The sequence below is a fragment of the Miniopterus natalensis genome, chromosome 8 (assembly GCF_054644295.1).
Source record: "Miniopterus natalensis isolate mMinNat1 chromosome 8, mMinNat1.hap1, whole genome shotgun sequence".
Taxonomy (NCBI): domain Eukaryota; kingdom Metazoa; phylum Chordata; class Mammalia; order Chiroptera; family Miniopteridae; genus Miniopterus; species Miniopterus natalensis.
Window position 1 is genome coordinate 4,113,238 of NC_142088.1, and position 27,515 is coordinate 4,140,752.

General features: G+C 45.7%; 1 protein-coding gene across 5 annotated transcripts in view; it reads right to left on the minus strand.

The window, feature by feature from the left end:
• Positions 1 to 27,515, minus strand: part of DIS3L2 (DIS3 like 3'-5' exoribonuclease 2) — a 213,744-nt gene that overhangs the window by 71,288 nt on the left and 114,941 nt on the right. For all 5 annotated transcript variants that reach the window (XM_087819517.1, XM_087819515.1, XM_087819516.1 and 2 more), the window contains 2 exons: positions 23,399 to 23,478; positions 2,783 to 2,898 (listed from right to left, as the gene is read on the minus strand). In XM_087819517.1, coding sequence (XP_087675643.1) covers positions 2,783 to 2,898; positions 23,399 to 23,478 — 196 coding nt within the window. The remainder of the gene's footprint in view (positions 1 to 2,782; positions 2,899 to 23,398; positions 23,479 to 27,515) is intronic.

The following is a 27,515-nucleotide window of genomic DNA, read 5'->3' on the forward strand; positions in this document are numbered from 1 at the left end:
TAGCGGACAGTGAGACGGTGTTTGGCCCACAGACCTCCGCGCTGTATGCTGTCCTGACCTATGGCAGGGTCCCTGAGTCGATCTTAAACTGCAACCTGACATCAGTCACTCACAGGCCAGCAGAACTGAATGAACAGCATCAGGCCACTACCTTCCAGGTGGGAAATAGCCAGCACCCCTGTCCCCACCACACACTCCTCCCCTAGCTGGTGGAACTGGGACATGATTCCGCCAAATGAGCGCACAGAGGATCTAAGGAGGAGGAAAGCAGCTCGTCCAGCTTTGAAGACCTTTATAGGCAAAGTAAAGTGAAAACAGCAGAAAAGTTCCTGGACACAGTCCTTTAAGAAACAAAAACGAGTAGGAAGAAAGGTCAGAACTGTGGTTCCAAGGAATCCGGAGGAACAGCCACTGCTGTCCAAGGTTGTGGGCCGGCGCCACTTGCTTCTGCCAAGCTGGGGGCAGTGCCGGGCGGCAGGAGCCCGCAGCCACTCAGAGGCACGAGGGCCCTTCCTCCACCCAGCTCCCATTCGCAAAGCTTAGGAGTCCCAATGCGAAATTCTAGAACTGTGATGATCACAAAACCAAAGCAAAGAGAACAGAAAAGAAAACATGCTTAGTTATTTAACCCAATTTTGTTTCATCATTTTCTGATTTTGAAACAAAATTCCTGGTTATGGAAGGAGAACACAGCAGCTAGATAAGAGAAAGACACCTGCTTAAAGGAAGCACCTCTCACTAGGACTAAAATGCATAAGCATTTGAATTTGAAGAGCAGAGTTAACCTTTTCTATGTGGACAGAACATTTCCCATTTATTCACCTTATGTGGTCTCTGGAGAGACTGCCACTTCGCTCTCTCTTCCCATCATAAATTCTAGTTTTTGTAGATGAAAGTGATTTTGGAGTCTCATCTCCCTTCCCTAAGAGGCCCAGCAGTTTCCGGCAAGGGATGTGGATGAGAAGTCTCCGACGTGGGGTTATAGTAAATGTAGTCCATGCATTGCTAGCACATGGCTAGGGCACTCACAGGTCAAGTGACATTAGGTTTACTGGACCTGCCAGAGGTATGTCCAGAAGTCCATCTTCCCCATGTCACTATGCTGCCCACTAGGGCTGAGGTGGGAGGTGCTCTAATCCTGTGCACCAGAGCAGGGCTATAGGAGGTCTTGGGTCAGTGGGAGCGGATGGGAACTTTCCGCAATGGCCATGTTGATACTGCAGAAGTCCTAGCAGAAGTGGGCTCCACAGTGAAGAAGGAGTGATAGTGAACAGAAGTCAACAATAACTAAGAGAAGAGAATGCCGTCCTATAGATGCATCTCAATGTTTGTACCACGATATCCATGAAGGTCAGGGCTTTCTAGAGCCTCTTCAGAACCCTTATGTGGGTGGTTTTCTCAAACCTATAGCTTCGTACCCATCTAAATACTTCTATTTGGAGCTGGCAGCATGGTGAATTTCCCCAGGAGTTAGAGAGGCAGTAGCCAGAAGCACAGTGGCCTACCAGGACATGATGCTTCTGAGTGGTGCTTAGTGCCTGGTTTTTCCTTGGCCAGCTGTGTGGGCACATAGGTGTGCTGGCAATGGGAGCTGCCAATCAGATTAGACAGTGGAGGGAGACTGGGCTGCTGTATCCCCTCCCTAGGTGAGGACATTTGGAAGTTCCCAGAACGGAACAGGTTTGGGACCTGGGATGGTTTCTTGCCCCTGAGAGATGGTGCCAGTAAAAGGATGCCAACTCCCATGTACCTGTGTGTGTGTGTGTGTGGGGGGGTGAGGACCTCAGTGCATTCAAAAAGCAAACACCAGAAGTCATGTCCTGAGGGCATGGGAGGAGGGAAGGTTCAAGCTAGTACAGGTACCAATCCAAAACTGGGCCATGGGATTTAAGGAAGCTAAGTAGGAAGTGAAAGTCATGATACAGCCAAAGACGTAAGACGACCACAATAAGCAGATGAACAGAGTGTGAAAAGGGGGAGAAAGAAACCTGAAGAATTCATGAGCTCCCAGAAGGGAGCGGAAATAACTCACGTATGGTCCTTTAACCATCACTGTCCCCAGGGCCCAGGGCAGTACCGGCAGACACTGGTGTCCACTGCCTACTTGTTAAAGGAGGTCTACAGACTCAGGGCCTCACCAGGAGGAAATACCCAGACTACTCCGTGGCTCCCTTTGCTTTTCCATTTCTGAGACTCCAGGTTATCTTGGAAAGGGCAGGGCAGGGGCAGAGGAGCCCCACCCTTTAGAACAGGGGTCAAAGCTTTTCCTTAAAAGGTCAGTAGTAACCCTTCACTCCATTCTCCTATAGTACAGCTGCTCCATAGATATGACAGAAGTGAATGCATGTGACTGTGTTACAATAAAACTTTATAGAAACTGGCTGCCGTGGGCTGAGTTCGCTGAGCCCTGCTTTGGAACAACAGTCTGCAAGCAGTTATTGATCCTCATTTCTTCTGAAGCTGCCTGCCTGTCTGCATCACTTACACGGCAGAACAGGTATGAAGGCTGGAGATGAACACCTGTGTCTTGCCTTGGTATCTCTTCATTTTGGTTCCTTTTGAACATATAAGGGGCTAACAGGAAAACATGCGATAATAGAGGGCAAGCATTTTTCCAGGGAAAAGGTTTTTTTTTTAAAGACCTTATTAGATGTAAGAAAAGATGTTCAGACAAGGTTGCTGTTACTCAGGAATTTTTTTGTTTAAAGAGAAGTAAAAACGGGGGAAAAAAAGAAGGGAAGACTAAATAGAAGCACATTTTCAACTGGTGACTGATTTTTACCTTCTGAACCAAGTAGACACTTGTAGCTCTCTGAGCAGCCACTTGATCCAATTCAGAGCCCTCGGGAACAAAGTAACTGACGTCAGCGATGTGAACTCCCACTTCATAGATGTCACCTGTTGAGGCACAAGAAGGTCCATCAGCCTGGTCTGGAAGGCAATGGTGATCCCTCCTGGAGCTCTTCCCAAGAAGTCACTCTCAGAGACCACAGGCGGCCCTTCCGGGTTTCGATGGGCACTCCATCTACCCCCGTAACTTCACTGTTGTTACTTGATGACATTTTTTACAACAGTAACCAACTTCACAAAGTGTTTCCCAGTTCTAAAGGCTTCCTGTCTTTGAGGAAACATCAGCAGTCTTGCAAAAGATGAATTATGCTGGATGACGAACAATCCTTTTAGGTCACTAGAAGCAAGCTGCTCCCCAAACCCTGCCTCTGAAAGCTCTAGCTTCCTGTCCGTCTGGCCACAGCCTGCATTCAGCCCTACAGCTGCCTTCGCCTTGACTCAAGCGCCTCCCACCCAGCCTTCCATACTGTGGCTAGTCATCTTCTCAACCATGGACCTGGTGATGCCACGCCCGAGCCCGCTACTCAGGTCCTTGCATGGCCTCACTGATCGGCCACGCAGCCTTATGACCCCATCCTCCACACGCTCTGCACGCGGCGGTCATAGGAACCTCTGCCCATCCCCAGAATGTGTCTTACTTCATCCCACTCATGCTGGCTTGGCTCGTGCTTTTTCTTACATTTGGGATAACCTCAATAGGACTTGCCTATTAAAATCCTTCTTACCATATAAGGGCCAACTGAAGAGAATCCCAGAACAAGAAGAGATTCTCCGCCCTGTTAAAGCACCTAATCCAGAACTGGAGGCGCTCGCCATGGCCTTTCTTCAAAGGTCTCATCACTACCAGGCATCGCAGCATCTCTGCACTGAGGTACTGCAATGTCTGTCTCTCTCCCTACAGGGTAAGCTCCGGCAAGGTAGTGCCTTTTGTGTACAGTTCACTGTGGTAGGCCCACTGCCAGAAGAATGCCTGACACATAGTGGGCACTCAATAACGCCTGTTGGGTGAGTAAATCAATAGTTGGTTTGCCTGTTGCTTTTTCCCTTCTGGAAAAAGACCCTACTTGTTTCCTTTTTGGAACTGCCTCCTCCCTTGCTGCTGGAGCTGTTTCCAATGGGCCCTGCCTTCCCTATCAGTTCCACTAGAGATGGTCAGGTGATTTGGGCCAATGGAACTGCACCTAAAGCTGGGATGGGGGCCAGGGAGGTTATACACTTAAGATTTACTCTTGAACTTCCTATACTTGTAATATCATCTATCAAATAGTACATGTAATTATACACACACATATACACTTCTCTCTCTCTATATATATATGAACATGCACAAAATGAAGAGAACATGAAAAAAGGGTACACATGTAAAATAAGTGTGTAGAAGAGGGCATCATGGGCAGACAGAAGCATGTTGATATGAGCACAAAGGTGAATTTGCTTAAATTTAAACATATGTTTGACGTAATTCTATTAGAACCCATCCCTGTTCAGTTACTGGTCTAGGCACAGGCATGTGGCTCAAGTTCATCTATTCTGAGTCTGTTTTCAGGCACTGATATGGACTTCAGGAAAAGGGTCTCTCTAAGGATTCCAGAGGCAGTGAGGACCACTGAAAGTCTGGAACTGCCAGGAAACATCTTTGCCACATAATCATGCTGATATAATAAACAACAGGTCTAAGAAATAAAGGGAGATATCACGATGACCTCATTTGAACTCCAGGATCCAGCTGAACTTGTAACTAGCCTACCTGTGGACTTGGCAGTTCATGAGTCAATCAGTTTCCTTTGGGCCTTGACGATTCACTGAATGGATCCTGCCTGATGCCCAAGCTGACTCAGAGAGTTTGCTAACATCGCGCCACTTGCGCCTCTGGTTACCTGCGTAGTCTACCCTAAGGTACCACATCTACCTGCAAATCTTGTAGCTATTTGTTGTCCTCCTAGCCCTTCTTCACTGGGGGGTGATTCTTCCTCAGTTTTTAAAGTGGAAAAATGTTTAAATATGAGGTAGTTAAAATAAGGGGTTCAGGGGAGGAAAAGCATTTAAGATTCCCCATTCTTCTGCCTCACACTCCGAGACCACCCTCCCACTAGGCACTCACTGGGCTCTCCCGGCCAGTCTGTAACATTAATGCATTAGGGAAAAGCTAAGTCCATCTAAGAGATCCTGGCTGCTGTGGGATAACAGACCAGTCTCCTACAGAGGAGAGGGGGCTGTCTGGAAGGCTGAGAGAAAGCAGTGTGGCTCAGAGTTCAGGCCTCCTTCTGAGAGCCACGCAGCTGTGTTGTTGGGCCACGGGGAACAGTGAAGCCTGCCCTGTGATGATCGAGGAACTCAACCCCACGAGAACATGGCCAAGAGTTTCAGACGGCTCAACTTCCCATTTTGATATTACAAGTATCTAAAACCAACACTTGAAGAAGGTAAAATAAAGTGTCGTCTTTTGAAGTCAGAATTATAATATATTGGCCTCACAGGTAAATATTGACTAAAGGAAAAGAGAGGATTATTACATCATGATATAAACCATAACTTTAACTTTAGTCTGTGTGTTGTTACTACACATGAACTTTCTGTCCTTAGTTAAAATTGACAAACTGATAAAGAGTTCATTACAGGAGATAAAACATGAAGGAAGCCAATCAAAACATATTTGAGAGGCTTAAATTTCACTCCGAATTCCCAGCAGAGCCTCTAAAACCAGCAGAGAAGCTGTCTTATTCTCTCCTTTGGACATTTTTTATGGAAACCCTAAGTAAACACTTTATTACACATATTTACATAATGTGAATTTGCAGAACTCTTGAGGTAGTTATACCGTAGTTTTTATTCTATGAAAGAGAAAATATAAATCCAAAAGCTTATATAATATATGCCACCAAAACATTTAGGACAAATTTGATGTTTTAAAAAATACCATCTTCCAGATGAAAGTATTCTTTACATTAAAACATTTTCAACTCGTGGGGCCAAGGTGAGTCCTGTGAGCTCTGAAGAGCTTTGGAAGCAGGGGGAGGAGTCCCCAAGGCCAGCCATAGCTGCTAACCCTGCTTGGGGTCCATCTGAGAGCACTTCAGAACTGCTTCATGGAATTAAAACACTAACAACCTAAAGCAGGGTCTCTGCCAGGTGGCCCCTGGGGGTGGAGCTCACATTTTGAAGCCACTGCCCTACTTCTGAACCTCTCTGGTGGCGAGAAAGCAATGCCTTACACAGACCGTGACCATGACACTCAGAAACAGAGCCCTACTGTGTTTCAGGGCAGGACCTCCATAAGAGGCAATCCCTTCGTTAAAGGGCTCACAGCCTAACAGGGTTGGCAGATACACCAATGTGGTGACAATATAATGTCACTAGTGCTATGAAAGAAGAAGGCTGCAAAACCTCACTGCATGGGAGCAAGCTGAGCTGGAATATGTTTTTACTTCAGTGAGAACATGTAAAGTGTTTTATAATTTATAATGACATAATGTTGACAACGATGATCACAACAATGATAACAAGGACAGCAGCAGTGACCATTTGTTTACTGTCTCCTTCGTAGCTTTGGCAACAGCCATGTGAGCCATATTTCACAGACGAATCATCTGAGGTTCAGGGAGGTTCCAAGTCCTTGTCCAAGTTTACCTGGCTGGTAAGTAATGAACCCTGGATTCAAAACCAGGCCAGACTCTGAGCCTTAGCTCCTTTTATTACCACCTCTCACCCTGCCACTGTCACTATCACTCCAGGACATGACCCAACCCAATTTTTCGTCTCAGTGGACCACAGCTGGAAATACTTCCCTCTCTCTTATGATTCCATAGAAGCCACATTCTTGCTGTGGACTCAGAAGTTTGGTCAGGGACTTTTCCCAGCCTTGTTCACAGCCACATCCCGGAGGCTCTTTTGGTTCCCAATATGATCTCCTTGGCCACTTGTAGCAGGACCTGATTCTAGAGCAACCACTAAGCAATCAACTCTAGTTCTACTTAATTATAAGCCCTTGAGATCCAACAAACCCATTCTAAATTTCTAGCTTACAGTCATCTTTAGCGGTGGCAGGGTAACTGTGGGAATACAAGTGGGAATACCAGGCTCCCCCTGCCTTGCCAGGAGTGAGACCAGGGCCTTCCACACCCGAGTCACTTAATCTCACCTTTACCCACTGCTGAGACTGGACGGTGGTGACAGAGGCTCTTCTTGAGGACACTCCAGTAGGACACTCCTTTTAATCCAGAGTGTAGGGGAACAATGCTGCTAAGTGTATTTCACCAGCAAAAATAACTGCATTTGTCCAGATCACTAATGGCCTTTGTGTCACTAAATTCAAACCTTTTCAGGCCTGACTAGGCCTGACCTTAGAGAGCACCTGAGGCCTGGTGATTTCTCCCTCATGGAGACCCTCTTCCTTTGGCTACAGGCCCCACTCTGGGTGTCCAACATGGCAGCTGCTCCTTCTCAGGCTCCTCTTCCTTTCGTGTCCTTTCCGTGTACACCTGCCTCCAAGCTCTGCCCGGGGCCGCCTTCTCCTCCCATTCTGCTCTCTCCCTGGACAGTCTCATCCACTCCCAGAGTTCAAGCTTCATCTCTGTGCTTCCATCCCCTCATCCTGTGCCACCAGCCCAGATGTCTCAGAGCTCCAGGCTGACATACACAAGGGTCTGCTGGGAACTGCCACTTAGCTGTCCCACAGGCACATCACACTCATACCTCCAAAAGTCCCCACCCCCAGGACCTTTTCTTTTCCTGTGTTCTCCACCCAGAAAGTGCTATCACCTCCACTGAAGCATCGCTGCCCGAACCTAGAGGAAGCCTGGGCTGCCTCCACCCACATCCACCAAGCGCTCTGAATTCTACCTCTCAACGCCTCTCAAGTCTGCCCTCTCTCCTCTGCACACCACCCCTACCTTGTCTAGGCCACCATCGTTTCTCTGAAGGAACATCAACCTCTTCGTGGCTCTCCTGCCAGTTCTCAAACCCACTCTCCACAGTGAAGACAGTACTCTTTCCAACACAAATCTCCGCCACCCTCCAGTATAAGCCTGCGGTCCCCATACCTGGTCCTCCCAGAGGGCATCCAACCTAGTCTTGCAGACCTCGGTTGGCTTAGAAATCACTACTTCTCAGCAGAGTCCACTCTATCCTCAGAGAGCAACAATAAAAAGTTCTCCCTTTGAAGTCAAAATCCATCTTCCTAGGTTTCCACTTGTTGGTGCAGTTGCACCTTGTGGGGTTGCCCAGAACAAGCCCATCTCCTCAGAGGACATCAACCTGGCTGAGAGAAGTGAGTGAAGGGGCAGACCTCTTCCTGAAGGGCTGGGCTCTGCTTTTAGGGAAGCACCAGTTTGTAACATTTTGACAGCATGTGGCCTCCTGGAACTTCTCTCCTTCAGGCTAAATTCCCACATGGCTTGGCTCTGAGTCACCTCATAATCCTCACCATCTCCTTCAAATGTGTTACTAATGACAGCCTTCATTCATTCAATCATCCATTCAGCAAATACTTAGTAAGCACCCACTATTCAGCAGGTACTTTCGTAGGCACTGGGGACATACAAGTCAACAGGACAAGGTCCCTTCCCTTGTGGAGCTCACATTCTAGTGGGGGAGAGGAAGACAGTAAGCAAACAATTAAGTGATAAGATTGCTTAAGATAGTAAAAAGGACTTTAAAGAAAATAAAACAGGGTGAGGTGATGAGAATGTCTGGGTCCGCCTCACACTGTTAAGAAAGGTTTCTCTGAGAAATAAGCTGAGATGCATGTTGCCCAGATGACGGCAGAAAGGGGAGCATCCCAGCAGGAGGAGAACCAGAGCAAAGCGGGGAGCAAGCTCGGGGTGTCCGAGAATAGAAGACGACGGGAAAGACGGGAGAGCAGAGGGCAGGAGGCCACTGAAGTAGGTGGGGCTCAAGGAGAGACAAGGCGCCCAGGGGAAGATGAAGCACTTAGACTTTATTTCCCGTGCAATGAGAAAGCACTGGAGAGTTTTCAGCGGCGAGGTGACACTAAGTGTGCTGCCACCTCCCTTACTCTGCACACCGAGGCTCTACTGATGCAGGCTCAGGCCACCCTGACCTGAAAACCATGAGCCTGAAGATGACTGCTCTCTCTTGGGAACGGCGGTGACAGGCAAACAAACTGAATGAATTCTTCGGTGAAGTAATGCATTTGGTGAACAAAGGTAAATGATGCAAGGAAGCAAAACCTCACAGACACACTGACAGATACAACCGAAGTGGGACTTCCCACCCTGCAGACCCGTTCCCACCCAGCTCATGCAACGCGACATAACTGACTTGCTTCGATCACCTTCTTGACCCCCAGCAACATGAGCCTTAGAGAGAGAAAAAACAGCATCTGGAAGCTCAGAAAGGGTAACCTACTGGGGAGAACCGGGAGAACGGGACTTTCTGCTGTCCAGATGTTCCCAGCTGTGACAGGCCTCACTTAGGCAGCACATCCAGCCAGGATTTGTTCAAGCCCTGGTCTTAGTTTGGTCCCACTGAATTTTAGAGCCAGACTCCATAGCTGAGAATCAACTGGGCTGCAATCACCTTGTGACCACATGACAAACTCCATCTTTTAGTTGGAGTAAGCAAATTCCCCGACTTTGGTGGAAACAATGATTGGGTTGCTAGGTGAGAGGGACAACTGAAACTCTGACGTCTTCCAGTTCTGTGTGGTATTTGGTTATGCAATCAAACACAAAAGCTGACCACCGGTACAGCAAGCCATGGCAGCACTCCCTGGCCATGACGTGGTGATGGTTTGAGGATATTTCATAAACTTAAAAGGAGTCAAAGTAGAAAAACTTCTGGGACAAATAAATCTGAATGCAAAGCAACGTACCCATGAGGAGGGGGCTGTATAAGGTGAGTCCTCAGGTTCTTCTGAAAGCAGGATTAAAAAGTCTGCAAACTGCCTTTAAAATTTTATTTTGCCATCCACAAAAGGTTGATGAGGACCTTTAGCTGCAAACCCCTTAACTGGTGAGCTCACCTTCTGGAACTGAACAGCTCAGAGAACCTTTTTCCTTCATTATTACAAAGGGCTCTATCAATCTGCAAGTACTCAACTAAACTGCCCACACAGCAATTTTTGTCATGTTCAATCTAATTCTCAGGAATCTGAGTTTAAATTTATATGAACAGCATGGAAGAGGAACACCCAGGTAGTAAGTTCCACGTTTCCCCTTCCAAATGATTTGAGCAATAGCCCCCTTCATTAACAGGAACGGAACGAGGAGCCGCACATGTGCAGCTGGCGCGCCCTAGCCGGGGAGTTTCCGGGAGTTTCACAGCGAGCGGGGAAAGCCCAGGTCACCCGGTCAGGCCTGGGACAGAGCTGAGCACGGGCTCACATTCACGAGGAGGGCGGGCATTTGGTCCTTTCTCATTTCCAAAAGGAGTGAAGTCAGAGGGGCCGAGAAGGACCCTTAAAGGTAGTTAAAAAGTTAGCAGATCCAAGTAATAAGGGCTGGGCAGGGGGTGGGTGTGAATGGGGAGGACTGGCCACAGTTCAGGGATACCGGGGCTGGGTGATGGGAACAAGGGGTTTCATTATACGCTTCTGTCTCCTTTTGTGCATGTTCAAAATTCTCTATCCAAAAATAAAAAATAAAAAAGTTTGCAGAGGCTGAAGCCAAGGAAAGGAAAAAAGTTTAAAAGGAAAAATCCAGTTCGGTAAAACTAGCTACAAGTATTAAAAGAAAGACAAGCCAATAGAGGCAGGGGAGGGCTACCGCTTAAGAAGAGCAGAAATGTCCCCAGTTATGATCTCTCGTCGTTGAGGATATGGGGACTGTTCCTTTCTGCATTATATACATTTGTAACGTTTCCAGCTTTCAAAAGCTGGGAAAGCAATAATGATAAAAAGTATAAAATAAAAAATGCAAACCTGGCTTAAAAATGTCTGAGTGGTAGGATTATGAATTTTTCTTTCTGCTTATATGTAAATTCTCGATTTTCTATCATAAATGGGTTTTAGTTTTTTGTGTTTTTTGTTTTTTTTTTAAATATATCTTTATTGATTCCAGAGAGAGGAAAGGAAAGGGAGAGAGAGAGAGAGATAGAAACATCAATGATGAGAGATTCACTGATCGAGCCCACAACCTGGGCATGTGCCCTGACCGGGAATCGAACCCTGATCGCCTGGATCCTAGGTCAATGCTCAACCCCTGAGCCACGCCCGGCCGGGCTACAGTTTTGTTTTTTAACATAAAAACACACTAGCAAAATGTTGCCCCCACCCCCAGGTGATTCTCCGATGAACAGCAGGAGAAAGCCTGGCTGGCCAGCCAGGCAGGAGACAGCGAGGGGGTGGCAGCTCACTGACAACTTTCCTGGTGGGTAACTGCAATTGAACCTTTTTCAGGCAAGTTCTGTTAGGGCAAGCTCAGCAAAGGAAGCAGCAGGAACTGGGCATACTCTTCCTATTCTCACGCCAGAAATGTGACCCTAGTTTGTGGCAGCCCGTGTCTTTTGTCATCGGTGCATGGGTTCAGTGTGTGTGGCTAGCACGAGAACCCTGTTCTTTCTTGTGTCCATGGGGCGTGAGGAATGCTTGCATGATCCCAGCAGACTGGTTTCCCAGAGATGTGGGCTTGAAAACTGAATTTCAGCGTATTTTCACACTATTTATTGACTTTTCTACATTAAAAAAAAAGCCTCCTCTATTAACAAAACATAACTACAAGCCTACAATAGCCTAATTAAAAAAAGATATTATTTTTAATAAGTATTAAAAAATATAAGCATGTGTGTATTTAGATGCTCATTTACTAAATGTTAACTATTATCAACAGCTGCTTAGTCCAATCCCAGCCTTCCTTTCAGATGAAATTAAAGCAACTTTCATGTTCACCTTGAACTGTGAGAGGCAAAAGCTTTTCAAAGTTTATTCTGGTGATAAAACCTCTCAGTAGCCTTTTATCTCAATCTGGAGAGGCCTTTGTGGTTCCTGTTATTTTCACCCAATTAGCATTTGTAGATCGAGTTGCTCAGATTCATTAATTAATCTCCTTGGGCGAAGAAGAAACTTTTTTCTGATTCCCCAAGGCTTCCCAAACGTTAAAAAGTGATACCCACAATTTATGCATGCCTGTGATGAGAATCCACTGTACTGGCTGTCCCCCAACAATAGCATGCTGGCTGTTTGCTTTTTAGAGCATTTTGTATTAATTCATTTAATCCTTCCAATGTCGTGAGATCTCTTTCTACAGATGAGAAACAGAAGCTCAGGGAGATCAGATACCTTGCATCAAAGTCCAGTTCCGGAGACTAAGCTCTGAATCATTACTTTATGGGATTTGCCCCTCAGTATCAGGTACTTGACTAACTTATAATTGCTTCTCTCTCAACTCTGTAGGCTACAAGCACTGTTATACAATTACTATGCAGAACACCCATTTTAAGACAACTAAGTAGACCACAGTATGATTCTCAACATGACCAAAAGGAACTCCTTTATGAAGATAAACATTGACCAAAAAAATAAAAATCTTGTCATGCACTCCTCTAACCAAAGGTTACTTTTATTTTTGAACTATCCATATATTGGTTATAGTTATAACTCAGTTTTCCAGTTTTCATATAAAGTATTATGAATTGCCAAATTTTCTAGGTAACTGAATGCCAACACCTTAATCACCAACATTTATGGTTTTAATACTTCTGGATGAAAATCCTCTATAAATGCATTACGTACTTCCTTTTCTTAAGAGCAGACTATAATTCAAAATTAATAACTCAGCATCACTAATATGAACATTTCTTTTGTATTTTACAATAGATGTTGATGTGGTATAGCAGGGCAAAGCTGTCCTATCTTCAGGACATACTCTCAAATTTACCTGTCACAGTCACTGAAATGGAGTTAAGACTCTTCAGGTGCAAAACCTCCTGGCGAATTATAACAATGATCACTGATTCAACCTGGCACATAAAAGACACTCACATATTTCTTGACTAAATGAATCATCTTCACAAAAGTTCTGTGGGGTAGATACTATTAATATTCATATTTTACAGACGAAGACATTTGGCTCAGAGAGCTTAGAGGTTTTACCCGATGTGACATGAGTAAGCAGGAGAGCCAGGAATAGAATACTGTTGGACCCGGTACCAGCTGTCTTAACTATCATGTCACAGGGCCACACGGGACATAGAACAGCCTTTTCCTAAGGGGTTGTAATTTTCCCATGGTTATCAGTATCCCTCAGCCTTTTCTTTTATAGCAGCTTTATTGAGATTTCATTCACATACCATACAACTCACTCAAAGTGTATAATTCAGTGTTTTTTAGTACACACAGAATGGTGCAACCATCATCACAATCAATTTTAGAACTTTTCAACACTCCTGAAAGAAACCTCATATCTGTTTTCAGGCACTGCCTATTTCTCCCCAACCTTCCCAGGCACAGGCAACCACTCATCTAGCTCTGTCTACAGATGGGCCTTTTTTGGACATCTCATATAAACGGAATCATGCACCATGTGCCTCCTCTCACTCAGCACAATGTTTTGCAGGGTCATCCATGTTGCAGCATGTATACGTGCTTCACCTCTTTAATGGCTGAATACCATTTCACTGTGTGGCTATACCACATCTATTTAATTCATTCATCAGCTGACAGACATTTGAGTTGTTTCCACTTTTTCTGTGCTTCTCCACTTTCTAAAAGAACTTTTTATTGAGGCATAAAATACAAAAAGTATACAAACCTTAAGCATACAACTCAGTGAATTTTTAACACACGAATACACTTAGGTAATCACACCCCAATTCAAGAAACAGAACATAACCAGAATACCAGAAGTTTCTCTTGTGTCTTCCTCTAAGTCTTTATACCTACCAAAGGTAACTACTTTTCTGACCTCTGTCACCTATAATCATAGATCAGTGTCGCCTGTCTTTGCACTGTACATAAATGGATTTACACAGTATGGGGGGTGTATGTGTGTGTGTGTGTGTGTGTATCTGGCTTCTTTTGTGCAACATATTTTTGAGACTCATCCATGTTGCTTTGAATTTGCTCTGTACAACTGCTGTGTAGTATTCCATTATAAGAATATCTGATAATGTGACATTTTATTGATGACACTTGGTTGTTTTTAGTTTTTTGCTATTGTGAATAACATTCCTATGAACGTTCTTATACATATGCACTCATTTCTGTGGGGTATATACCTAAAGACAAACCTGCTGGCTTATGGAGTAGGGATCTCTTCAGCTCCATTATGGACCACACATCGGTTTTCCAAAATGGTTGCACCAACTCACAGCCCTACTCAGAGTCTACAGTTCTGACTGCTCCACGTCCCCACTATCATTTGGTGTGTCAGCTTTTAAATTTTTTTAGCTATTTTGTCAGGAACACAGTTGTATCTCATTGTGGTTTTAATTTCCATTTTCCCCGTGGAGTAAATGATATTAAGCACTTTTCATGTGGTTTTGACCACTGGCTATCCTCTTTTACGAAGGGCCTGCTCAACTCTTTACATGTTCTCAGTGGGGCCCCTTGATGGCTGCAGTACAAGTACCTTCTCCTACAGTGTGTGACTTGCCCTTTCATTCTAATCAATCATTCTTCTCCCTTAAGGCCAGTGCTTTTTGAGTCTATCCCAAGGTCATGAGGTTACTCTTCTATGTTATCTTCTGGAAGTGTTAACACTTCAAGAAGAGTTACTATTTTACCTTCTCACACTTAGATCTGTGAGCCACATGAAATTGATTTTTATGTATGGTGTGAAGTAGGAATGAAAAGTTCATTTCCTTCCATACAAATAGCCATTGATCCAGGACCATTTACTGATAAAACCATCTTTCCCTCGCTACATTGCAGTGACTCCTTTGTTGAAAACCAGGTGATCATATATGTGCGGGTCTGTTTCTAGATTCTCTATTCTGTACCCACCTTGATTTCGGAATAGCAACCGAATATGTTATTTCAGCATAACCTTACTAAAATTCCATGTCAATTTAATCTTTCATTTTTACATTAATAATAACTTTCACTGAGCACTTACTTTTTGTCTGGTACAGTTCTAAGTGCCAGGGATTTTCGCACTTAATCTTCCCAGCAATTTTAAATTAGGTGGTATTGTGCCTACTTCATAGACTGGGGAATGTGAGGCGTGCAGAGGTTAATGTTTTCCTCTAAAACACAGGCTGTGCCTCTTCTCGTGTTGTTGTCCTACTATCTGCTTTTATGGAAAAGCATCAGTAGCATATGCAACCTTTGGCAGCTCCTGCTAATATCTTTAAAGCTAGGTTGTGTTTTTGCAACAATAGGCATAAATGGAGCTTTGTTCCGTCAGCTTTTCATATACTCAGTATTTTGGAACTAGAAGGCATCTGAGAAACTGTCTAGTCCAAACACCCATATAGCAGAGCAAAGAGAATTTCAGAGAAACCACAGACATGTCCAAACTTACATGATGCAGTAGAAGCAACGAGGAGACAAGAACCCAGCTCCCCTGCTCCTACCCCAGTGCTCTGTCTGGTATAACACAACCGCCTCTCAACATGCAATGAGCCTGCTGGATCACGGAGGCATCTTAACCGGCTTCCAGGTTTACCTTGGTGCCAGATATTTGAGGATGCCTGACTGGTAGGTGCCAGATTATCTTGGCTTTAATGAGGAAGGAAACTGGAACCAATCAGCAGAGCTGGAAGCAGATGAACAGGCCACAGTCCAAATTTGGTTTAACAAGGTGCACTGAGACATCCATGAAAAAAGAGAATTTCCGAAGCCCAGACCCCACAGAAATTAGGCTAGAGGATGCGAATGGAACACAGGAATAAGACTCAGGGGTGGGGCTGTCTCTCTACTTAGTCTTTCCACTTAGATTCTGTGTCCTCAGAATAGGACCTCACTGGCAAGCATCCTAGAAGACCACTTCCCCGCCAGAGGACTTGTATGGCTACTTAGTTACTTGGATTTTTCGAGTCAAGGTACGATTCAGTAAAATATGATCATACTACAAGGACAGCTAAAATTGTTCACTCACCAATGCCCCAGATGAATGAAGAAGACATGCACTTCCTTATGAGCTCACCACTCTACAGAATTTTCCATTTCTCTTCCCAGGTTCATTATCAAGGGCCATACTAAAAAATAAGGTTTGTCTCAGATGAAGTACTTGGGTTGCCTTACATTTGCCTGAGACCTGAATGCCCTCTGACATAGGAGACTGCAAGAGGGAGAGGGAGAGGGAGAGGGAGAGGGAGAGGGAGAGGGAGAGGGAGAGGGAGAGGGAGAGGGAGAGGGAGAGGGAGAGGGAGAGGGAGAGGGAGAGGGAGAGGGAGAGGGAGAGGGAGAGGGAGAGGGAGAGGGAGAGGGAGAGGGAGAGGGAGAGGGAGAGGGAGAGGGAGAGGGAGAGGGAGAGGGAGAGGGAGAGGGAGAGGGAGAGGGAGAGGGAGAGGGAGAGGGAGAGGGAGAGGGAGAGGGAGAGGGAGAGGGAGAGGGAGAGGGAGAGGGAGAGGGAGAGGGAGAGGGAGAGGGAGAGGGAGAGGGAGAGGGAGAGGGAGAGGGAGAGGGAGAGGGAGAGGGAGAGGGAGAGGGAGAGGGAGAGGGAGAGGGAGAGGGAGAGGGAGAGGGAGAGGGAGAGGGAGAGGGAGAGGGAGAGGGAGAGGGAGAGGGAGAGGGAGAGGGAGAGGGAGAGGGAGAGGGAGAGGGAGAGGGAGAGGGAGAGGGAGAGGGAGAGGGAGAGGGAGAGGGAGAGGGAGAGGGAGAGGGAGAGGGAGAGGGAGAGGGAGAGGGAGAGGGAGAGGGAGAGGGAGAGGGAGAGGGAGAGGGAGAGGGAGAGGGAGAGGGAGGACTAGCGTTTGAAGCTCTGGGCATCACGAAGGGGTCAGAGACAAAGCCTAGAAACGGATCCAGGCAGAAAGCTGCCCTGACATGGAATTTTTTGTTTTTTAATATATCTTTATTGATTTCAGAGAGAGGAAAGGAGAGGGAGAAAGAGAGATAGAAACATCAATGATGAGAGAATCACTGATTGGCTGCCTCCTGCACAACCCCAACTGGGGATCGAGCCCGCAACCCGGGCATGTGCCCTGACCGGGAATCAAACCCCGATCGCCTGGATCCTAGGTAGGCACTCAACCTCTGAGCCACGCCCAGCCAGGCTGGAATTTTCTTTTCCAAAAATCTATGGATGATTAATCAAGGGTTCTCTTCTAGAACACAAGGAACAGATTTTAAACATAGTGTCTTTTAGTTAAATTAAATGTTGCAGGTAGATCTTATGTTTAAGCTACATGTGGCATGTTTCCAACATCTAATAGATTAAACTTTCCAAATTCAATCTGAGTTGCCTCTTGCGGTACAGTGTTCAATGTTCTAGAAGGGCATCCCTTGGAACATAGCACTTCAGGGCCCTGTTTACTGACGTGGATGAGCCAAGGAGAAGCCCTCTCCGCAGTGCTTGCAGTGAGGCTCTGGTTGTAGAGCCTATTTCCTACCCAATGACCTAATTGTCAAGAGTAGAGGATTCTGATTATCTTTCTATTCCGTCAACAGGGGACATGGAAGGCGGGGTTTAGCCAGAGCCAAGGACGTGGTAAAATATGCTGTGCGTGGTTAAGGAGTGGTGCAGAGGACAAGGTCATGCGATGCTGTCTTTAAGTCACCTTACTGCATACGCAGCAGAAGCAGCAGACCGGGCCTCCGACAGGATGTGGAAGCAATGGCCTCCAGCTTTGGTTCGTGTGCAGCCATCCCACTGCCACTGTGGTCGCTGGCAGCTAAGGAGGGAGTGAGTACGCTCTTCCCAGAGGAAATGAGCCTCCCCAGTGTCCTCTTCCTGGGAAGGGGCAAGTCCTCAGATGGGAAATGCAGGGAGGAGCCTAAGGTCTCTTCCTAGAACCCCTTAGGGTTGCGCTTCTGAAGGGCAGATGTTGCAGGGTAGAGCCTGGGTGGTGTCTGGCGGTGTGGGGACAGGTCTAAACCTAGGTGGGCCTAGGTTTACATTTAATCTTTGGGTCTTCACATTTTTATATTTAATCTTAATCTTCGTGTCTTCAAGTTTTAAGTGTGTCTGTTAAAAAAAAAAAAAAAAAAAGCATATAGCTAGATTTATCCGGTCTAACAATCTGGTTTTTTACTACAGAGTTAAATTTAATGTACTTGTTAATTTTTTAGCGCCTTAATATGTGCTTTTTATGTGTCCTGCTTCTTTCTATATATTTTCCCCCTCATGTCATGCTTTCTGTCACACTGGGGTGTTTGTGTATTTTCCTCATTCCATTTGCCTCTCTCCAAGTTTAGAAGTTATTCACTGTATTTCTATTATTATTCAAGACACTTGAAGTGTTCATGGAACATGAGTACTATACATGTAACATGTATGATATAAAATCTAAAAATAACACAGAAACTGAATATTTAAAAAGCATATGTAAATGTTTATGTGTTTCAAATTCTGTTCCATAGTTAAATACCAATATGCCAAAATTTTTTCAAACATTAATGGTTTTTGGTAAAATACGCTTAGTTTGGCCATTAAATATCACTCTAATACAAGAAAAACAAAGAGATCTAATAACTATGTTTGACAGGCTGTGTCTATTTTTAAGATTTCTATTTTGGCGGGGCCAAAAGTGGAAACTGGGATTTTTGTCATTCAAGTAAATAAAATCTGTTTTTCCCTATGACATGCATGAAAGCACACTACAGTTTGGTAACCTGTCCTATGTATTTTGGTGGGAAGCAGAGGGGACTTCTCTTGGGTCAGTTGTGATAGACACGGGGGAAGGAGTGAGGAGGCTCCCACACGCCAGGCACCGAGCTGGAGGAACAGACGTCAGGAATACAAGCTGTTAACTCCATGATCTCAGAGTATCACTGAGACAGGATGAGATGGACTGAAAGTCTTGACTGTGATGACAGAAAGGTAACACCAAATTCCAAAACATAGACTGTTTAGGAGAGCATGTGGAGTAGGCTTGTATGTCAGCATATAAAAGTCCACAGACAACCCACAGACCTAGGGGTCAAAATTAAAAGGGCAAGGTGGGAAACAGAAAGAGGAGTGAACTCTGAAGGTATACATCAGGTTGCTTGGTTAGACTGACTAGACCAAATGGTTTTTAAATTCAGGTTTTGATACTCAGGATATAGAGATATCCAAGGTACTCCCCGCCCTTGGGAAAGAAGCAAAAAGGGGAATTAAATCCAGAAGCAATGATATTTACTGCTGCATTAGTGACGTAAAGAAACTGTGCTGACAGGATAGGAGCGATTCATTCTGAGAGGAGGAAAGGAGAGCTCAGCAGGTTCTATCTTGCTCGTCAATGGGATTTCAGCCAACATAGCAGGAGGTAGGGAGGCCGGCATTCTAAGCAGGGGGCAAAGGACAAGCAGAGGCCCAGAGGCAGGGTAGAGCCCAGTGGAAAATGCAGAGCCTAGCCAGACATTATTAGATGTGTGTGTGTGCATGTGTGTGTGTTTTGGGGAAAGTGGTATTGGGAGGTAAGGAAGGTGGGAGAGGAGGCTGGGGACTAAGCTTAAAGGGCTTTTATAACAAAGCTCTGCTAAAAAATGTGAACATACCCACAGGTACAAGAAGTTTTTCAAGCAGAAAAGCAACATGATCTGGTTCTTGTGCATACATACTACATGGGATAACTGGGTAGCAATGTGGAGGGTGGGCGGGAAGGAGGGAAACTACTGAAATGGCCATGGCAGTGCTGACGAAGAGGGGTCAAATGTGACTCCAGGGCTCCTTTTCCTAAAAACCTTTGGCTGACTAGGTGGCAGGTGATGCCTTTATAGAAGTAAGGGATGGAGTAAAAACAGGTTCAGAGGGGAAGCAAGATCCCAGCAACCCCTGTCTTGGGCACCCCCTAGAGCACAGTAGGTAATTTGCATTCCTGAGGTCCCTTGGGCTAGATTATGTCTGTGACTCACAGAAATATGATAGCTGTCATCCAGTGTCTGAAGCATTGTCACAGAAGAGACAAGACTTGTCCCCAAGTCTCTGTAGGCCACAAGGGTCATAAATGGGATAATGGGTAGAAAGTTACAGGAAGACAGCAGTGTTTCAGGTCATTTCAGGGAAAGATTTTCTAACAGTCATGCCACCTTTAGGCCACAGGGCTGCCTGCAAGGTAGAGTGTTAAATGCAATCTGGATCTTCAGTAAGTGATGCTGGAGAGGTCATCTGAAAACCGAAAGGTGGTGCAGCAACCATTGCATTACTGTGAGGTGTGCTGCAAGTGATCTGTTACAGCCAGAAAACTGAAGTGTGTGAATTTACCTTCTTTAGGTTCAGGTGCCCACTGTAACGCTCCTCTCCTATTCACTGGCACTGTAAGTACCAGTTTGAGCAACAGCGAAAGACTGTTCAATAGCAGGCTGGGTGTCATCGCAGGGAATGTTCCACTCAAGGGTGCCTACAGGCTACACAAGGCGGAGCACTACTAGGCTAGATGACTGGTAGGATCCCTTCCATAGCTGAGGCTCCTCAAGGGTAGGGGCACCCCTCAGCTTTCCAACCTAATCAGAACCTGCTGGAGAACAGGTGTCACTGAGTCTCTGCAGAATTTATCTGGGGATTGTACAGCCTCAGTCTCACACCTATTGGAGATACTGGCCCCAAGTCCTGGAGTTGCATCTGAACTCCGTGGAAAGGGAGCGTGAGGCCAGAAGAAGAAGCATCTGTCTGCACGTCTTCTTTTCACAGAACAGTCATTCAAATGATTTCAATGGGAACAGAGAAAAGCTCGACCTTTCTATTTTCTTTAAATAAAAATGGTTATATATAGAATTGTATCCCTGAAACCTACATAATTTTATTAACCAATGTCACCCCAATAAATTCAATAAGAAATAAATGAAATGGTTATAGATGATGTAAATGTGGCCAGAAAACATCATTTGCTCTTTGAAACATTAAACATTTTTTCCTCTAACCAAGAATTGACATGAACTGGTAACTAACGGAACCTGAACTCAGCCAGCCTCATCCCCATCCAAACTGGAACTGACTTTTACTTTTCAGCTCCCTGGATAAATGGCCTTGGCAGAAACTGCTGTCATAAAGGCCAACTGTAGAAGTGCCACCATAAAAACGCTTGACTGACCAACTGAGGCCTTTTCAGGCTCTTCCCTGACTCCTTCTCCATGCCCTTTCCCGCGGCTCTGCCAGATGACCAGATGTTGATTACCCTCTGGAACGCAAGAATAACGGAGCAGATGGAAGGTATCTGGTCACCTGGTGCAGTGCGCTACTCGGCAGCCCTGTGATTTCTGGCACCTCATAATATTTTTTATTACAAAATTTTTTTCATTATAAAACTATTATTACCACATTACAAAAATTTGGAAACTAGAGAAAAGAGAAAAATCACTTATGATCCCATCATCCCAATAAAATCACTGTTTGCATTTGGTGCACTGTCTACTTTTCTTTGGGGCTCTCCGGATGTACTTAATGGACCACATGTATGTAGCTTTTTGAGCCCCGCCTCCTCAGAAAAGGATTTGCAGCAGCTTAAATAAATACATATCATCAGACAGACAACTCCACATCGTTTCTCCAAAACCAACCTGACCTCCTGTCTTCCGGTTTCTAACTTCCGGATTCCTTTCCTTCATCATCCAGGTTGAAACTTCTGCCCCATCTTAAACCCCTCTCCCTGAGCTCTAACATCCGTCTCCACGGATTCCTCTGCTGTCGCCCCTTCTCACGCCCTCCCCACCGCCATCAACACTGCCACCACCTCCAGTCCAGTTCCTTATTCCCACCCACATGGCTAAACAAGTGCAAAGTCTCTGTCTCCACTTCCTCTCCTAGCCTTCATCTTCTGCCACTAATTTGTTTTCCTCACTTTCACTGCTCTCCTTGAATGACACACTGAAAACAATGGGTTTAGGCTGTCTGACAAAGCATGTTCTTTGGTTGGAAATTTATAAAAATGTACACTGTGTCCCAATCACCTTTGTTGCCCTATCTGTATCATGGTTCTACGTGAAACCTCTGCAGTGATCTGGTACACAAGAAACCAGAGTGGAGTGAGTGGGGCAGGACACATCCCAGCTCCCTGGTGTCCCTCCCTGCAAGGCGAGTATCTTTGGGGCCAGCCGAGATGGACTAGCAGATATTAGACCTATCCTTCTGCCATTAACAACTGTAAAAGTGGACAGAATAAATGAAGCAGCTGTTTGCAAGCATCAGACTACAAATAGAGCAGGGCTGTGACCCTGGAGAAAAGGGCAATACAGGAAGTGCGGTCCCCTGTCACCTGGCCTTCTGCCCAGGTGCACTATGCACACTGGGGCTCAGGGGAGTGGAGCTCACACTGAGAAAGATATATGCCCAAGCCTCTGCATGCAGCACAAATGGCTCGGGACATAAGAAACCAGCCCAGTATTTGCTTTTTTAAATGGGCAGCTCAAATTTTGGATTTTAAAAATACAAAATTCCTCAAAAATTTCCATGGGAACTTTTCTATCTTCCTTTCAATTTTCTTTAGTTGAAAATACTGAGCTATTTTGCCCATAGTTTCAAGGAGGACTCCCACTATGGGAAGATAAAAGCACTTTTAGGCAATGATGCTTTCTGTCTCTCCGGCTTCTCTTTACTAAGCCTCACTGCCTCGTATAGCAGAGAAGGGATTAGACGCTGACCCTCTGCAGTTTTGCAACAATGGACCATGTGAACACCTCTGCGGTGTTTTAAAAGACAAAGCCCCTGGGCCATCAACACTTTGCTGCCAACTGGAACCACAGGGTGGACATCCATTATAGGCAAGCCATCCTAGGCCAGGTTAGTACTAAAGCCATATCCGAGAATGACTGAAGCCAAAGCAGTCACCCAGGCACCACCCTAAAGAGGGCAAGAAGTAGCTAAGACTTTAAGCAGCACATTTGGGGAAACATTAAACTGGGGATTGGTAGGGTTTGCTCTATCCACCTCCACACTTTCCCTTTCCCCCTACTGTAGTCCTCAAAGCCTTAAATCCCACCTTTTCCTGCTTAGCTCCATCCCAAAAGATTGTTGAAAGAGCCCCTAACAGCCACCTTTTGCAATTTGTTGGATAGATGAAGACCTACTGGGAGCAGCACAGGCTTCTCTAGCTCGCTTGAGGGGCACTCCTCAGGGCAGGTGTTCCTAACACCCTCTGCTGAGCATGCCTTTGGAGATAACCCTTGCCTCGTCCCAACTGTTGTTAAACTCAGGTAAAGAGCCTTTACCTGAGCAGAGCCTTTACCTGAGCAGAGCCTTCAGGCTTTCTTCCTTAACACTCGCACCCAAACTGGAACTTCCTGAAGGCGAGGCCTGGAATTAGCTCTTCTACCCTCTCTGCTGCCTCTTCTGAGGCCTGAGAAGGACCCTGTGAGAGGACATTTCTTATTCTCACCCTCACCAAAGTCACCACAGGAACACAATCCTTAGGTCACATATTTGTGTAGCCTCAGGGACCTATGGAAAGTTCAGGAACAAGGCCAACTCGAGCATGCACATTGCACTGCCTGGGGAACGGACGGCAGGCAGGCCAGCCACAAAGGTGTGCACACCGCCTGCCACCCCGAATGGCACAGACTTTTCCGTCTTACCGTCAGTGAGAGGCTTGCAGGAGAGGGCGTCATCCAGGTCTCGGGCAGTCGATGGGTCAATGGTGAAGATACAGTCTTTCCTAGGAAAGATTGAAGTTATCATTAGTGCTGCCACAAATAATAGAAACTTGACCCCATGGTAGCATAGCTTTAAAGAACAGTTATTTTGAAAATGTGCAAATGTGAGCACAGTGAAGAGTGACCCCTACAATGTGTCTCTGAGGATGGGGTCTTCAGTAAAATGCGAGACTGGGAGAAACAGCACCGCTCCATGCTGCCTCAGAGCGTCTTCTCGTCTTCTGTGAACTGGCACCTGCTTCTCCTTGACCCTGAACAGGAACAGGTGGGAGAAGGTGGGAGTGAGGCAGCACCCATGAACAAGGCTTCCCAAGAGGAGCGTCTGACAGGAGGCCGGGCCCTGGTAAGTCGCTCTCCAGCGGTCAGGTCTTACTTTTGCTTCCCTCTTCATTTAAGGACCCATGTGAGGATCATTTAGCGCTTCTCCTCCTATCTCCCCCAAAAGGGCGGGGGTGCTAAAAAACAAATCACCTACCTTGTCATGACATCGTGGTGGAGGGAGACTCAAGAATAAGTTTTGCAAAACACTTTAGGCCACACAGTTAGCCGTGATGCAATTCTACTTGGAGATGGTCCTAATCAGTTTGTCTCCAGGGAGTAACTGTGCACCGCACCCGAACTCATGCCATCAGGGACACCCTCTGCCTATTTATCTTCTCACTATCACCATGCACATCCCGCTCTTACTCTTTCTCTTTTGCTTCAGAGCTTCTGAAATAACATGCCCCACCCAACCCAGCCATTCCTACCACATAAATACCTAAAGATCTGGGCAGAGTCCAGCCTCGATTTTCCATCCTCTCTGCCCTTCCCTCCCCAGGCACTGGCTGGGAGACTGGGTGTTCAGCAAGTCACCAAAGCCTGTGTTTCAGTGCTATGAACACAGGCTGCAACTCACAGGTGTTTGTTGAATGAATGAGTGCTGACAGGAAGAGTCGGGGAGGTGAAATTAATCCTGACACAACAGTAACGGGCTCTAAACTGGTGAGAATCTTGAACTTGATTCACAAGGTAAAGAAGGAACTATCTGCGTCTTGATTCTTTTTGAATCCCCCATAAAAGTTAGCAGAATGCTTTATATGTACTGAGCGCTCAGTAAATACTTGTTGAACTGAACTGTCAGGCTTGGTGGTGAGGATATTTCACACCTCCTCCTTTCATCATCATGACACCGTAAGAGTTCAAAGAACATCCCTCTAGTCAAAATAATAATAATACTCTTAGCTTAATGGGGGCCACAGTTCATTGGTTTACTTGGAGAGTTGATTACGAAACTATGTTTTCTTAAAATTAAATGTCTCTGGGTGATTTGATATTTTTATTTCTATGAATGAATGATAATTCCCACTAAAACATTTCCAGCCTCAAAATGACCTGGCCATATGTAACAGAGTCTAAGGCTTCAATTTGTAGTCTGTCAATGTCTTCTTTGAGAGGCCCCACAAATTGTTTCTGAGAAAAATCTTAGACTAACCTATAAGCACTCAAACCAATTTTTTTCTACTTTTTTTAAAAAAATCGGCTCTTAAACCAGAAACATAAAAGTCTAAATTAAAACAATGCTGAGGAACAGTCCTCAGGAAAGTTTGCTGGAAAAACATACCATCCAAACATTATTCTTGATCAGGGGTCGGCAAGCTACAGCTCACAGGCCAAATGGGGCTACCACCTGTTTTGAATGGCCTGCAAGCTAAGAACGGTTTTTGCATTTTTAAGTACTTGAAAAAAATCAAAAGAATATTATTTCATGACATGTGAAAGCTACATGAAATTCAATTTTCTGTATCCATAAATGAAGCGCTACTGAAAACAGAGCCACCCTTTTTTGGTACAATGGCAGAGTGGAGCAGTTATGACAGGACTGTATGCTTAACCTGTATCTATCTGGCCCTCAGCAGAAAGTTTGCTGGCCCCTGTTTTAGATCAGTGTTTCCCAATGTGCCAAGTAAGTATCCTAATTTTTTAAAAAGGTCCTGTGATTAAATCTGCTAGGGAAATACTGGGCCAGTTTCTTAATTGTAGGACCTCTTTTTTTATTGAATTTATTGGGGTGACATTGGCTAATAAAAGTATATAGGTTTTAGAGGTACAATTCTACAACACATCATCTGTATATTGTATTGTGTGTTCGCCACCCCAAGTCAAGTCTCCTTCCATCACCATTCTGTAGGACTTTGCAGAGCCTTCAACATGCTGGTGTTGTACAGTTCTTGCCAGACTCATTTGATCTTGGCACATTTAGGGCAGAGCATCTCCCAGATGCAAGGTCCCTCAGGACAGTAGCCTCTGAGCAGAGACGAACTGCACAGAAACATCCTGCACAGGCATCCAGTGGAGTCCTTGTCCTACATGGGGCCTTGTCACCAAGCCTACCCTAAGGGACACTGCAAGAAGTCAACCAAACGGCCGTGCTACTCACTGCAGGGAAGTTGATGAGGGCCCTGTCCATTTCATCACTCAGCGCCCCTTTTATGAGGGAAGTTCAGGCAGTGCAAGGACTCACTCTTCTGAGCTGACGGCTGGTTTGTATCTCACAGGCATTCGAGTTTCATCCTTTTAGATTTCCCTCTCTGCTCTAGCTGCCAGGAAGCTCAGAAAAACATTTGTGACTTGCCTCTAGAGCATCTTATTTGTAACTTCAACTTTGTGAACTAACCTTTATCCTATCTGTGCCTAATTTCTCTAAGCATTTATTCCTTTTGCTCCATATCCTAATTTTTAAAAATTCACTGCATTGTATCTCCCAGCTATCTTAAATCATTTTTTTAAAAAGCAAGGTATAAATAAATACATATGTATGTTATGGAGATGCGGGAAGAAAGAGACATTCAGTGTGGGCTGCTAAGAAAACCAGCTTCTAGACAGAGCAAAGCTCTCAGAGCTCCCGACAAGTATTTGTGCTGTAGCAGTAAACTCCAACTTGTTCTCGCATATGGAAAATTGGGAGAAGGAACAGTGAGTGACCCTGACAAAGCCCAGTCCTCAGTGCTGAGAGCCAGTGATTTAATCTGTTGTCATCGCCACAATTATGAATCGGCCGCGATGTGGTGCAGGAGGGCTCCTCCTGGTCTTGGGCTGCAGCGGCTGGGAGCTGCTGGCCTCAGCACTTGGGAGCCCGGTTCCACGGGCGGTGCACTGTGCAGCTGCTGCACTCTGCTAACATGCTTCAGATTTTGCTGGCTCCTTTTCTGGAAGCCTTTGGTCTCACAACCTGTGGGGAGCATCCTGGACCGCTAGCTTCTAGAACCTGTGAGACCAAATATTTAAGGAGCTCCGCAACAATGGTTAGAAAGACGCTAACCTGACCCAGAGAAAGTAAAGTGCCAGGTGGGCGAGGGAAAGAGGCATCAGCTCATGAGGCTGCAGAATTCCAATTCAGAGCAACGTTATGTAACCAAATTTCTGAAGGCACGTGACTGAGGGCTCAGCAGGACTTTTTAAAGTGGCAGAACACTTCTAAGATTGTCTTATGCACAGCCGTTGGCCTGGGGAAGGAACACGTGAAGACTAACGAAAAGCCTGTCTAACCCTTAGAACCGAGCCAAGGCCCTGGAAGCCCGGCACAGAAAGCACCTGTCTGCCCGGCACTCACGACTCTTCCCCGCCCTCGGCCCTCCTCGAGGCACCACACCTCTGTCCACCTCCGTGCAGCGGGAGCAGCTGTCTAGTCCCCACAGCAACTTTACTCACTAGGTTGTTACTATTCCCCTCGCTGGATTTGGGCCATGGCCCACACCACATCACAGAAACTGCTCTCCCCAAGGTCACGGTGCTGCCAGACTCGTCATCTTAAAGCATGAGTCTGTTCAAAAACCTCCATCAGCTCCTTAGAGTAAAATAGAAGTTCAGCTTAAATTCAAAGCTGTTCAGATAGGGCCCCAACCTATATTTTTCCAGTTAGACTGCACATTCCCAACATGCACCATATATGCCAACCTTTTCTCTACATCCTCTGGTCTCTGAGACATCGTTCGTGCTGTCCCAAGCACTGGGACATTTCCCCATCAATCACCAATGTCTACGATCCACATGGCTTTTA